This window comes from Mustelus asterias, chromosome 18, assembly GCF_964213995.1.
Source record: "Mustelus asterias chromosome 18, sMusAst1.hap1.1, whole genome shotgun sequence".
In the NCBI taxonomy this organism is placed as follows: Eukaryota; Metazoa; Chordata; class Chondrichthyes; order Carcharhiniformes; family Triakidae; genus Mustelus; species Mustelus asterias.
Window position 1 is genome coordinate 87,448,623 of NC_135818.1, and position 14,647 is coordinate 87,463,269.

The 14,647-nt window shown below is 47.3% G+C and overlaps 1 protein-coding gene across 1 annotated transcript in view; it reads right to left on the bottom strand.

The window, feature by feature from the left end:
• nudt14 (nudix (nucleoside diphosphate linked moiety X)-type motif 14) overlaps positions 1-14,647 on the bottom strand; it is a 68,862-nt gene that overhangs the window by 28,913 nt on the left and 25,302 nt on the right. The window contains exon 2 of the mRNA XM_078233226.1: positions 2,056-2,099. Coding sequence (XP_078089352.1) covers positions 2,056-2,099 — 44 coding nt within the window. The remainder of the gene's footprint in view (positions 1-2,055; positions 2,100-14,647) is intronic.

The following is a 14,647-nucleotide window of genomic DNA, read 5'->3' on the forward strand; positions in this document are numbered from 1 at the left end:
TGAGCCATTTATAGTGCGCTGTATTTCCATATTTGTCCTCCTGAAGTGTGAAACTTCACACTTGTCTGCTTTAAACAGCATCTGCACGCTCCTGCCCCCTTCACCAGCCTGTCTGCGTCATCGTGCAGCCTAAAGCTATCCTCATCACTAACTGCCAGGGTCTCACTCTGGATTATCCCTGTTCACAATGTACAATGCTTCACTCTGTAACACTGCTGAGTTGTGTAGCTATCCCTTCACTTCCCCCAGCAAACCCCAGCATTTTTCCTGCTCCTCAGAATCACATTTTAGCCTGAACACCTGAACAACGCTGTCCCTGGAGATAAGTGCAGCAGCACTGGGATCTGTCATCAATCACAGTCCGACCTTCTCCCAGATCAGTAATTTACTAAACACAGACCATATCTCAAACGTTTGTTTGGTCTTTCCTTGAACTCGATAGGGGCTTGAAACCGACCTGTGGAATTTTCAACATTCCCATTGGCAGGCCCACCGAATTACAACCAGCTTCACCCCACTCCCTTCGCTTTGATAGGTAGGGCTGTTGGACCCATCCCTGCCCCTCAGTGCCCACGAGAGGAGACATGTCTCAACAAAAGAAATAGTTTGCAACATTTAGATCTGCAGTTCTGGCTGCCAGGAATTTAGATGGAGCAGTCAGTGTAACAGTTCACTCAAATATATTCTGATTAAAGCTGCTTCAATGGAGAGGCCAGAGCTACGGAACACTTCCCCATGATACCCACCACACCAGGCATGAGTCCCTTTACCCAGGTTGGTGGTATCAATGTGGGGCACTGCATCATTACAACCAACAACCATAACATGGTATCGATATAGAACCATTAACCTGGTCAAACATCCCGAAGGAATTCACAGGACCATTATTAAGCAAATCTGACATTGAGTCACAAGGTGGGTATTAGGACAGGAGTAGGTTTTAAAGAGCATCTTAAAGTGAGAGAGAGAGGTAGAGGGCAGAGGGGAGGAATTCGAGAGCTTAGGGCCCAGGCAGCTGAAGGCACAGCCACCAAAGCTGGGGCAATTAAAGTGTTCAAGGCAAATACAGATATCTCGGAGGGTTGGGTGATTGGAGAAGATTACCGAAATAGGGTGGGGCAAGGCTCTGGGGGTCTTTAAGAATAGATAGGAATTCCAAAGTTGAGGCAGGGCTGATGGGTGAATGGGGCTTGGTGTAAATAAGAAATTTGGAAGTCTTAATGTGCCATGAATGAGGTCAGAAGCTCATCTTGAGAACCTTCAGAAGGCTTTTGACAAAATCCCACGTAAGAGAGTAGCGTGCAAAATTTAAGTGCATGGGATTAGGGGCAATGTATTGAGATCAATAGAAAACTGATTGGCAGACAGGAAACAAAAAGTACGAATAACTGGGTCTTTTTCCAAATGGCAGGCAGTGACTAGTGAGGTACTGCAGTGATCAGTGCTCAGACCCCAGCTATTCACAATATATATATTAACGATTTAGATTAGGGAACCAAATATCTCCAAATTTGCAAATGACGCAAAGCTGGGTGGAGGGAGAGCTGTGAGGAGGATGCAGAAGGGAGTGGGCATTTTTTTTTTAATCGTTCATGGGACATGGGTTCACTGGCTGGATTATCCACCCCTGAAGGCAATTAAGAGTCAACCACATTGCTGTGGCTCTGGAGTCACATGTAGGCCCCAGAACAGGTAAGAACAGCTGATTTCCTTCCCTAAAGGACATTAGTGAACCAAATGGGTTTTTACAACAATCTACAACATGGTCATTGTTGGACTTTTAATTCCAGATTTCTATTAAATTCAAATGTCATCATCTGTCATGGTGGGATTTGGACCTGGGCCCCCAGAGCATTACGCAGAGTCTCTAGATTACCAGTCCAGTGACAACACCGCTAGGCCACTGCACGGCAGATTAAGTATAATACAGATAAATGTAAGGTTATCCACTTTGGTAGCAAAAACAGGAAGAGAGATTATTATCCGAATAGCCATAAATTAATGTGGGCAAGAACAATGATGAGTGATGGTGACAAAAGTTTAGGAGAGAGTCACCTGTCATGTGTTTTCATGAAATCCCAGGACTTCCTGGTCCCATTCTATAAATGAGAGAGAAAGAAATTGTTATAAAAAACAAGGTTCATACAGCTGTTAGATCCTGAACTATGTAACCAGGTGTAATAGACTGGGAACACTGCATTCTACAGGGTGTAAGGCATTAGGAACACTGTATTCTACAGGGTGTAATACACCAGGAACACTGCATTTAACCAGGTATAAGGCATTGTACTCTACAGGGTGTAATACACTGGGAACACTGCATTCTACAGCATGTAGGACACTGGGAACACTGCATTCTATAGGGTGTAAGGCACTGGGAACACTGCATTCTACAGGGTGTAGGACACTGGGAACACTGCATTCTGTAGGGTGTAAGGCATTGGGAACACTGCATTCTATAGGGTGTAACACACTGGGAACGCTGCATTCTATAGGGTGTAACACACTGGGAACACTGCATTCTATAGGGTGTAAGACACTGGGAACACTGCATCCTATAGGGTGTAAGACACTGGGAACACTGCATTCTATAGGGTGTAAGACACTGGGAACACTGTATTCTATAGGGTGTAGGACACTGTATATAAGCACAGTGGATGGAACAGATGTTGAATGCAGTAAATCACACTGTGAGCAGAGAGATTTTGTGATCATCACACAATTGTTCTGAATTGCTCCAACGCAGGAGGCCATTCGACCCATCACATCTACACTGGCTCTCTGAATTCTATTGCTTTCACAGCTGTGATCTATGGGAATCTTAAAACCACATGACCTCACTGTGATAACTAAAGTGGGAGAAGCAAAATGAGATGTGGAAGCATGGTACATTGTCTTGTGTGACGTTCATCAGAAAAAAACACAGCTGTTAAATTAGTAATACAGTGGAACCCCGATTTAACGCGCCCCGATTTAGCGCGAATTCAGATATAACGCGATGGTGTCATTGGACCCTTTTTTTCCGCTAATAATTGGCAAATTTAGCGCGACCCCGATTTAGCGCGACCCCGCTTTTATGGACCCCAACCATCGCGTTATAACGGGGCCGCACTGTACCTTTAAGAGTTACTGCATGCTAGGAATGGTTCTGGAACATACCGCCTGAAAAGGAGGATGAACCAGATTCTATAGTCACCTTTAAGGGAATTGCATCAATACTTAAAGGGCAACAATGTTTGCAGGGTGAAGAGGAAAGTGCAAGAGAGTAGGATTTATTGGATAGCTCTATAAAGCACTGACACAGGCTCAATGGGCCAAATGGTCTCCCTGTGTGCTCCAAGGTCTACGACTTGGGAAGGATGATTTGAGGGATAGGGTCAAACGGGGGGGTGAAGCAAAGATGATTTTTGATATCCAATTTGGGAGCTGTCCCTCGTGCTCAGATTTAAGTTTCCAAAGGTCGAACTTGCAAGAAAGGTGGACTCTCGAAGGTCATGAAAGGAGCTAAAGTACTTTTTAAAAATTCATTAACAGGATGTGGATGTCCCTGGTTAGGGCCAGCACTAAATTCCATCCCTAACTGCCCTCCAACTGAGTCGCTTTCTAGGTCATTTCAAATGGCATTTCAGAGTCAACTCTGTTGCTGTGGCTCTGGAGTCACGTGTAGGCCAGACCAGGTAAAGACAGCAGATTTCCTTCCCTAAAGGACATCAGTGAATCAGATGGGTTTTTCCGACAATGGTTTCATAGTCATCAGTAGATTCTTAATTCCAGATTTTTATTGAATTCAAATTCTACCATGAAGAAAATTGGGATATAAGGACAAGGTAGGTAAACGTGATATTAATTTACATAGGAAGCAAACACTTGGGCCATCGAGGTTTAACATCTATATATTTTACAATCACAACTGACTTTCAAACCCCACATCTTATTCATTATCCATATATTGCACAAGTATAAAAGTCAAGAAGTTTTGCTACAATTGTACAGGGCATTGGTGAGACCACGGGTGGGATTCTCCGATCTCATCCATTCCCGCTCCCCCCACCAGCGGGAACGGAGAACTTGGCACTCAGCCAAAACTCCATTCACCGCTGCAGGATCGGAAAACCCCAGCCACGAGCGAGATGAGTGGATTTCGGCGCACGTGTGGAATACTGTTACAGTTTCTTGTCTCTTTACTTCAGAAAGAATTTATTTACATTGGAAACAGTTCAGAGAGGGGTCACTCAACTGATCCCTGGGATGAAGGGCCTTAGCTTATGAGGAAAAGTTGGAAGGCTGGGCCTGCATCCACTGGAGTTTAGAAGAACGAGAGGTGATCTTACTGAAATATGTAAGATCCTGAGGGGACTTGACAGGGTGGATGCTGAGAGGATATTTCCCCTTGTGGGGGAGTCTAGAACCTGGGGACACAGTTTAAAAATGAGGAGTCTCTCATTAAGACTGAAATGTTTAGAAATTCATAGAATCCCTACAGTGCAGAAGGAGGCCATTTGGCCCATCGAGTCTGCACCGACCACAATCCCACCCAGACCCTATTCCTGTAACCCCACATATTTACCCTGCTAATCACCCTGTCACTAAGGGGCAATTTTAGCATGGCCAATCAGCCTAACCGCACATCTTTGGACTGTGGGAGGAAACCGGAGCACCCGGAGGAAACTCACGCAGACACAGGGAGAATGTGCAAACTCCACACAGACAGTGACCCAAGCCGGGAATTGAACCCGAGTCCCTGGCGCTGTGAGGCAGCAGCGCTAACCACTGTGCCACCGTGCCGCCCCTAAATGTTTTTTCTCTGAGGGTGGTGAAGCTTTGGAACTCTCTTCCCCAAAGAGCAGTGGGGGCAGGATCACTGAATAGTATTAACGCAGAGGTAGAGAGATGAAGAAGAGAATCAGTCAAAGGTTATCGGTAGGAGGTGAAATGTGGAGTTGAGGACACAATAAAATCAGCCATAATCTTACTGAATGGTGCAGCAGCAGCAAGGGGCTGAATGGCCTAATCCTGCTGTTAATTTGTGTGTTGATGTTAGGGTGGTGACGACCGCGGAGGTGCCAAAGGCAGAGCTGTGAGTTACAGCAGCAACCAGTCTGAAGCAAGGCCAAGGACAGGTAACATGATGGAGGCAGACGCGGTCACCTTGATCCTGAGGTCTGTCATTCCCTCCCTTACTGCCTTCATCTCTCTCTCTCTGCATTTCAACACCTCCTTAAAACTGAATTCCGTATTCTGCTCACCTGCCCTAACTCCTGTACTAATAGTTCACTGGTCATTGCATTGTTCCTGTTGGAGGGACAGTTTTCCATGCTGAAGGTGCAAGTTGTATTAATTTCAGTTAATGTTAGGACATGCCTCCCAGATAGCTCTTCAAACTGTAATCCTTCCCACGCGCTGTTTGTAAAATACCGCCCCTCAGGCAGGTGGCACGTGTATAGCGTGCAGTGTCATATTTACAGGTCTCAGAACTCTTACCTTACAGGGATACCTGTCAGGCAGATTCAATTTATGTGACACACGGATTACAAGCAGCAGCTGGAAGAGGAGCGTGCCATTAATGGCTCACAACTCAGTGACAGGAAAGGCCCTCGGAGTGGAACTGAAGCGCGGCTTCAGCAGGAGCACTCCTGGATTCTGTCCGCGGCTAACTCCAGCTCAGCTGTCATTTCCAGCTGACTGACCAGCTGGGTGTCAGCCGCGATGGACTCGGTAAGTACCGCACTCACCTCCGAGTCAGCAAATCCTGCATTCAATTCCTGCCCAGGACAACTGAGGCTGACATTCCCGTGTGGTACCGAGGGAGTGCTGCACTGCCACTTGTGCCGTGAGTTGTCAAACTGAGGGCCCATTTCAACAGGTCATCAGAAAACAGATGTCACTATTCTGAAGACAAGTAGGGAAGTGTCCTGGCCAATAGTCATCTCTCAACTAACGTCAGTAAGGAAGGTTATCTGGTCATTCTCATATTGCTTTCTGTGGACAAACTGGCTGCTGCCTTTCCCTCGTTACAATTCACTTCAAAATAAATCAATTGGTTCATTAGCACTGTGGAACAAGGTGAGTGTGTGAAGGGTGCCACATAAACCTAAACCTGCCTTCCTAGCTCTGAGATACAGCGATCCCTTCCCAGTCTCAGTGATGCTGAGACCAGGCAGCTAAGCGCAGAGACAGCAGCCAGACAGACTCCTCAAGCCCAGCGATGCTTTCCTAATCCATACAACCTAATCGGAGGTTGGTTAGCATCCAGCTATCCAACCCCAAGCTATCCAAGCTTGGGCTGAAAAGTGGCAGGCAATGACCATCTTATTGACCGGTGTAAGATCCTGAGGGAACTTGATGTGGATGTGGAAAGAATGTTTCTTCTTATCGAAGAGACTAGAACTAGGGGAGACTGTTTCAAAAGGAGGTGATGTTTTCTTTCAGAACTCTCAGAAGGTCTACAATGAGTCTGTGGAAATCACTTCCTCAGAGAGCAGTGGAGGCAGAATCCTCAGTGAGATGGCGAGCGCGTACTTCAGAATCCCACCTGCAGCATGGGTTAAATTCCCGTTCTGGCTGAAGTAGACCTCGGCCCTGCTTGCTCGTCCTGCCCTCTGAGAGTGGGAGGCAATAGCAAACCATCACTGACAAAAAGCTGCCAAGCAGCTCAGGGTGAATCATTTGTAGCGAATGAGCCAGGGACACAGCCTTCAGGCTCAGCACTGAGAACCTACAGTGCAGCAAGGTCATTCGGCCCATCGAGTCTGCACCCACTGTCCGACCAAGCATCCCCAGGCCCTATCCCCATAACCCTGTGTACTTACCCCACTAATCCCCCTAAACTACACATTTTGGGACACCAAGGGGCAATTTTACCATGACCATTCCACCTGACCCGCACGTCTTCCAGACTGTGGGAGGAAACCGGAGTACCCGGAGGAAACCCACGCAGACACAGGGAGAACATGCAGACTCCACACAGACAGTGACCCAAGCTGGGAATCGAACCTGAGTCCCTGGTGCTGTGAGGCAGCAGTGCTAACCACTGCTCCAATATAATCTGTGGAGATGTCGGGGACAGAGGATATGGCAATTCATTAACTTTAACTTTCTGCATAAACAGGAGGGAAATCAACTTTTAACATTCTTGATTTATTTTGGGTTCAAGAGAGTCGGTTGATTGAAAGATAGGAAAAGGGTTAATAGCAAAGGCTTGGAGGCACCACCCTCCACCCCTGATCCCGCATCATACATTCCACATGCCACATTCTTCTGATCTGTGACTGATGGTGTTTATTGCTGGTGTGCCAGAAGGAAAGCCTACTCACAGGAGCTGCCTGGCTCATATTAAATCACTCAGCAATATGCTGGACACACAAACTCTGCTTCAACAATACAGCAAGAGACTGGGAACTCTATAGCCAGTGCCAGAACTTAGCATCAGGCCAACTCTCCAACCCACCTGAAGCCAACAGCATCAACTGATGAGTGGAGTTGTCCCTCCCTCACGCACTCACCCACTGTTTGATTAGTTGCTGTGTGATCCATTACCATAACCATTAACTCTGCAGGCAAGCTGCTGTCAGCAGCCCTTGTCCAGAGTTAGATACCAAAAGGCTGTTTTTTTTGTTGTCAGTACAATTACTGATAAGAGAGAGGAGCGGCTGTTGGAAACAAAAAGTCTTCTGTCTTTTTAAACACGAGAGAAGAACAGGTGGTAGTTGCTTCAGTCTGAGCATTGGTGCTGGGCTGGGCTGCTGGGGGAAGGAGGTGACTACATTCTGCTCTATGGCTATTTTCAGTGATGACTCGCGCTGGCGAATAGTTCTATAGGCAGCAGCCATTCTCCACAACGCAGACAGAGCCTGATTTATTTTCATAATTTCACTCATGGAATGTGGGCATTGCTGGCTAGACCAGCATTTATTGTTCATTCCTAATTGCCCCTTGAGAAGGTGGTGGTGAGCTGCCTCCTTAAAGCGCTACAGTCCATGTGGTGTAGGTACACCCACAGTGCTGTTTGGGAGTAGGACCAGAAACTCTACTCCACCAGTAGGTGCAACAGCAGGTCAGAGGCTGGGAATACTGCGGAGAGTAGCTCACCTCCCGACTCCCCAAAGCTTATCCACAAGTACTAGGCATGAATCAGGAGTGTGATGGAATACTCTCCACTTGCCTGGATGAGTGCAGCTCCAACAACATCCGAGAAGCTCAACACCATCCGGACAAAGCAGCCCACTTAATTGGCACCACATCCACTAGCTGGAACATTCACTCCCTCCACGCCTGATACGGAGTGGCAGCAGTGTGTCCAAGATGCACTGCAGCAACTGACCAAGATTCCTTCGACAGCACTTCCCCACCACAACCTCAACCATTTCCAAGGACAAGGGCAGCAGACACATGGGAACATCACCAACTGGAGGTTCCCCTCCAAATCACTCACCATCCTGACTTGGAAATATGTCACCATTCCTTCACTGTCATTTGGTCAAAATCCTGAAGCACCCTAACAGCACTGTGGGTGTACCTACACCACGCGGTTCAAGAAGGCAGCTCTCCACCACTTCCTCAAGGGGCAATTGGGTTGGGCAATAAATGCTGGCCGTACCAACATCCTGTTAAAGAATTTTAAAAATATTTCCCCAGCAGATAGCCCTCTCATCTCATCACAGATGAAAAAAGAAAAGCAAGTTACTGCGGATGCTGGAATCTGAAACCAAAAGAGAAAACGCTGGAAAATCTCAGCAGGTCTGGCAGCATCTGGAAGGAGGGAAAAGAGCTGACCTTTCGAGTCCGGGTGACACTTTGTCAAAGCCTTTGTCAAAGGGTCACCTGGACTCAAAACGTCAGCTCTTTTCTCTCCTTACAGATGACAAAATAAACCTGGCAATCCAGATGAAAATAAGGGAAATTCCCAATGAAAAAGCATCTCCTCTGTGTCACCACTGAGGCCAAAAGCGACCGGGGTCAATCCCCAAATAACGCTGGGACAGCTGCCCTCCGACCGAGGTGAACCTGCTCCTGGTCTCGCTGCAATAGGCCACTGTCTAAGGCCCCCTGCCTCAATACACAGAGGGGTTAAACTGTGTAAAAATCCCCAGGCTGCATGCGTTAGCGAATGTTCAACATGAAGAGTAAATCTAACCCGTGTCAGTGCAGTCAGGCACCAAGAGTTTCATGTTCCCACATTCAGCACTGAATGGAATGTAGGTGTACTTTGTGATGTCAGAGTTAAGCTGTTTTGTGATTAACTTTCATAAATTTTCTCAATAAAGTATTTTTTAAACAACAAAATAAATCCATGGGTTAGGCAGGGAGTGGGGTGAAAGTTAACCTGCTATAAGCCTGCGGTGCAGGGGGAGAACAGAATCGGGATTGAAGATCCCCATCTCACATTAACATATCCTGCTGACATTCAGCATCTAAGCTCACATTCGGAACGGCCGATCGGAGGAGTTACTACAGGACAACACCTGTGGAGCCTCCTGGGAAGGAGTGAGGAGCAGGAATGAGAGACCGAGTCACACAGAGGGACAGAGAGAGAAAGAGAGGCAGAGAAGAAAGTAACAAAGAAACATGGATAGAGATAGAGAATGAGAGAAAAAGGCAGAGGCAGACACAGACAGAAAGAGATGGGAGGTCGAGAGAGATACACAAAGCTAGTGGAGGGATAGAGAGAGATGATAACTGCATCAACAATGTGTAATGAAATAAGGAAAGCAAAGGAAGAAATTCAATCAAACTAGATTGTATGAAAGTGGCTGGTAACTGCCTTGTCTGAAATGTGATCTGGGCAATGTTGTTCCTTCAGCAGGAAATAGAGTTCAATCAGCATGAATGACACTGCTTTTATTAAGGGAAGCACAGCCACCATTCACTACAAGCATGTTCCAACCTGACTGCACAGGGGACACACCAAAAGGAAAAGACTGGATCAACCCAGAAACTTCCCTTTACTGCGGCTAAAACAGAACCCAGTTTAGACAGGCAATCAGCAACAGAGGGGGTGATCACCCATAACCCACACCTCCCTCCAACATCTCCCCTCCACTGCCCAGTCACATTGATGATCTGTAGGACTCATTCTAACTGAGACCAGCTAGAGCATTCACAACCTCAGGATGTGCCCAAAGCATTTTACAGCCAACCAAGTACTTTTGAAGTGTTGTAACGTCGGAAATCTAGCAGCTAACAAGCTTCCACAACCAGCAATTTGATAATGATCACATTATTTGAACTTTTGTTTTGACATAGAATGGGTTGAGGGATGAATATTGGCAAGGACATCGGGGAAACTCCACTACTCTTTCATTCAGTTTCAAAAGTAGGGATCGGAATTCTGAGAACATCCTTTTCGCTCAGAGGGGCATGAGTTTGTGGAGTTCTCCACACCAAAGAACAGTGCAGGCGAGTTCACGGCATTTAGTCAAGGTGGAGTTAGACAGATTATTGATCAGCGAGGTAATCCAGGGTAATGGGGAGAAGACAGGGAAGGAGCTGAGGCCACAGTCAGATCAGCCATGATCTTATTGAAAGCCAGGACAGGCTGATGGGGCCGAATGGCCTACTCCAGCTCCTAGTTCTTGTGTTTTCTTCTATAATGGCCACGAGATCTTTTACATCCAACTGAAAACAGATGGAGCTCTGGAGGAATACAGAGAGAGTAGGAAAGAACTCAAACGGGGAGTTAGAAGGGCAAAAAGAGGTCACGAAATGTTCTTGGCAGGCAGGATTAAGGAGAATCCTAAGGCATTCTATTCATACGTTAGGAACAGAAGAGTTGTCAGGGAGAAAATCGGACCTCTCAGGGACAAAGGAGGGGAATTATGCTTAGAACCCAAGGGAATAGGGGAGATCCTAAATGAATACTTTGCATCGGTATTCACGAAGGAGAGGGGCGTGTTAACCGGGAGTGTCTCGGAGGGAGGTGTTGACCCGTTAGAGAAAATCTCCATTACAAGAGAGGAAGTGTTAGGTTTTTTAGGGAACATTAAAACTGACAAAGCCCCAGGGCCTGATGGCATCTATCCTCGACTGCTCAGGGAGACGAGAGATGAAATTGCTGGGCCTCTGACGGAAATCTTTGTCGCTTCTTTGGACACGGGTGAGGTCCCTGAGGATTGGAGGATAGCGAATGTGGTCCCGTTGTTTAAGAAGGGTAGCAGGGATAACCCAGGAAATTATAGGCCGGTGAGCTTAACGTCCGTGGTAGGGAAGTTGTTGGAGAGGATTCTTAGAGACAGGATGTATGTGCATTTAGAACGGAACAATCTCATTAGTGACAGACAACATGGTTTTGTAAGAGGGAGGTCGTGCCTTACAGATTTGGTGGAGTTTTTTGAGGAAGTGACAAAAACGGTTGGTGAAGGAAGGGCCGTGGATGTCGTCTATATGGATTTCAGTAAGGCATTTGACAAAGTCCCACATGGCAGGTTGGTTACGAAGGTTAAGGCTCATGGGATACAAGGAGAAGTGGCTAGATGGGTGGAGAACTGGCTTGGCCATAGGAGACAGAGGGTAGTGGTCGAAGGGTCTTTTTCCGGCTGGAGGTCTGTGACCAGTGGTGTTCCGCAGGGCTCTGTACTGGGGCCTCTGCTATTTGTGATATATATAAATGATTTGGAAGAAGGTGTAACTGGTGTAATCAGCAAGTTTGTGGATGACACGAAGATGGCTGGACTTGCGGATAGCGAAGAGCATTGTCGGGCAATACAGCAGGATATATATAGGCTGGAAAATTGGGCGGAGAGGTGGCAGATGGAGTTTAATCCGGATAAATGCGAAGTGATGCATTTTGGAAGAAATAATGTAGGGAGGAGTTATACAATAAATGGCAGAGTCATCAGGAGTATAGAAACACAGAGGGACCTAGGTGTGCAAGTCCACAAATCCTTGAAGGTGGCAACACAGGTGGAGAAGGTGGTGAAGAAGGCATATGGTATGCTTGCCTTTATAGGACGGGGTATAGAGTATAAAAGCTGGAGTCTGATGATGCAGCTGTATAGAACGCTGGTTAGGCCACATTTGGAGTACTGCGTCCAGTTCTGGTCGCCGCACTACCAGAAGGACGTGGAGGCGTTAGAGAGAGTGCAGAGAAGGTTTACCAGGATGTTGCCTGGTATGGAGGGTCTTAGCTATGAGGAGAGATTGGGTAAACTGGGGTTGTTCTCCCTGGAAAGACGGAGAATGAGGGGAGATCTAATAGAGGTGTACAAGATTATGAAGGGTATAGATAGGGTGAACAGTGGGAAGCTTTTTCCCAGGTCGGAGGTGACGATCACGAGGGGTCACGGGCTCAAGGTGAGAGGGGCAAAGTATAACTCAGATATCAGAGGGATGTTTTTTACACAGAGGGTGGTGGGGGCCTGGAATGCGCTGCCAAGTAGGGTGGTGGAGGCAGATACGCTGACATCGTTTAAGACTTACCTGGACAGTCACATGAGCAGCCTGGGAATGGAGGGATACAAACGATTGGTCTAGTTGGACCAAGGAGCGGCACAGGCTTGGAGGGCCGAAGGGCCTGTTTCCTGTGCTGTACTGTTCTTTGAGGAGGTTTTTCTGAAAGACGGTGGGTGAGATTCTCTGGCCTCCCAGCTGCGTGTTTCCTGCTGGCGGGAGGTGGCACGTTGTTTGCTCGTGGTGGGATTCCCGCCACTGTCAATGGGAATTCCCACGGATGTCACTCCACACCGGCGGGAAATCCATGGGCCGGGGGTGTGCTGCGGGGGTGGGATCGGAGAATCCCGCCTGCGTGAATGGCCGGAGAATCCCAGTGAGCATTTCAAATAGTGTTGAACTCCCTCAGCGCTGCACTGGGACACCGGCTTAGATTTTGTACCCAGATCTCTGGAGTGGGACTTGAACCCACCATCCTTTGACTCAGAGGCAAGAGTGTTATGCACTCAACCACGAATGGTACCTTGGCTATTCAGCCTCTTTGGGTCCTGGTCAATCCTGGTCAATGAAGACAAGCATCTCCAGTAAACTGGCAGAGTTAAACTCTGCATGGGGAGAGCTTCCTGTTCCAGAAATGAGGAACTCTGTGTGTTGAACAATCTTTTAGATTAGGTTTTGAGAGCAGATATCCACTCCATCTGACGAAGGATCAGCGCACCGAAAGCTAATGGCATTTGCTACCAAATAAACCTGTTGGACTTTAACCTGGTGTTGTTAAAACTCTTACTGTGTTTAACAATCTGCCACACTGGATTTCAATCTTCTGTCACCTCAGAGTGGCCATAACAAAGACACCTATGTCAGACTCCTATTTATTGACTACAGCTCAGCCTTCAGCACCATTATTCCTACGAAACTCATCTCCAAACTCCGTGGCCTGGGCTTGGCTTCTCCCTCTGCGACTGGATCCTGAACTTCCTAACCCACAGACCACAATCAGTAAGGATAGGCAACAACACCTCCTCCACGATCATCCTCAACACTGGTGCCCCACAAGGCTGTGTCCTCAGCTCCCTACTGTACTCCTTATACACCTATGACTGTGCGGCCAAATTCCCCTCCAACTCGATTTCCACGTTCGCTGATGACACCACCGTAGTGGGTCGGATCTCAAACAATGATGAGACAGAGTACAGGAATGAGATAGAGAATCTGGTGAACTGGTGCAGCAACAATAATCTCTCCTTCAATGTCAACAAAACAAAGGAGATTGTCATCAACTTCAGGAAGCGTAGTGGAGAACATGCCCCTGTCTACATCAACGGGGACGAAGTAGAAAGGGTCGAGAGCTTCACGTTTTTAGGTGTCCAGATCACCAACAACCTGTCCTGGTCCCCCCATGCCGACACTATAGTTAAGAAAGCCCACCAACGCCTCTACTTTCTCAGAAGACTAACGAAATTTGGCACGTCCGCTATGACTCTCACCAACTTTTACAGATGCACCTTAGAAAGCATTCTTTCTGGTTGTATCACAGCTTGGTATGGGCTCCTGCTCTGTCCAAGATCGCAAGAAACTACAAGAGGTTGTGAACGAAGCCCAGTCCATTACTCAAACCAGCCTCCCATCCATTGCCACTGTCTACACTTCCCGCTGCCTCAGTAAAGCAGCCGGCATAATCAAGGACCCCACGCACCCCAGACATTCTCTCTTCCACCTTCTTCCATCGGGAAAGAGATAGAAAAGTCTTGATGACATGTACCAACCGACACAAGAACAGCTTCTTCCCTGCTGCCATCAGGCTTTTGAATGGACCTACCTCGCATTAAGTTGATCTTTCTCTGCACCCTAGCTATGACTGTAACACTACATTCTGCACTCTCTCGTTTCCTTCTCTATGAACGGTATGCTTTGTATAGCGCGCAAGAAACAATACTTTTCGCTGTATACTAATACATGTGACAATAATAAATCAAATTAAATCAAATCAGGGGGTATGGCTACCCCACAGCCTCAACAACATGTCTACATTTGCCTCAGTTCCTGAGGACTGGTGCAAGGGGTGGGGGGGGGGGGGGTTTGCATTTTGATCCACTGCAAGTTTGACAGTGTGCTCAACTAACCCCCCATCCCAAATGGAGAGGTGTGCGGTTACTGAGCACCTAACTCCGGTCCCTGAACTTCTGTTAATGCAGGTGACTTAGGTTTCTTGAAGTCACAACAGTTGAAGATTAAACAATCTGCCAAGGCCTTTTCCTTTCTC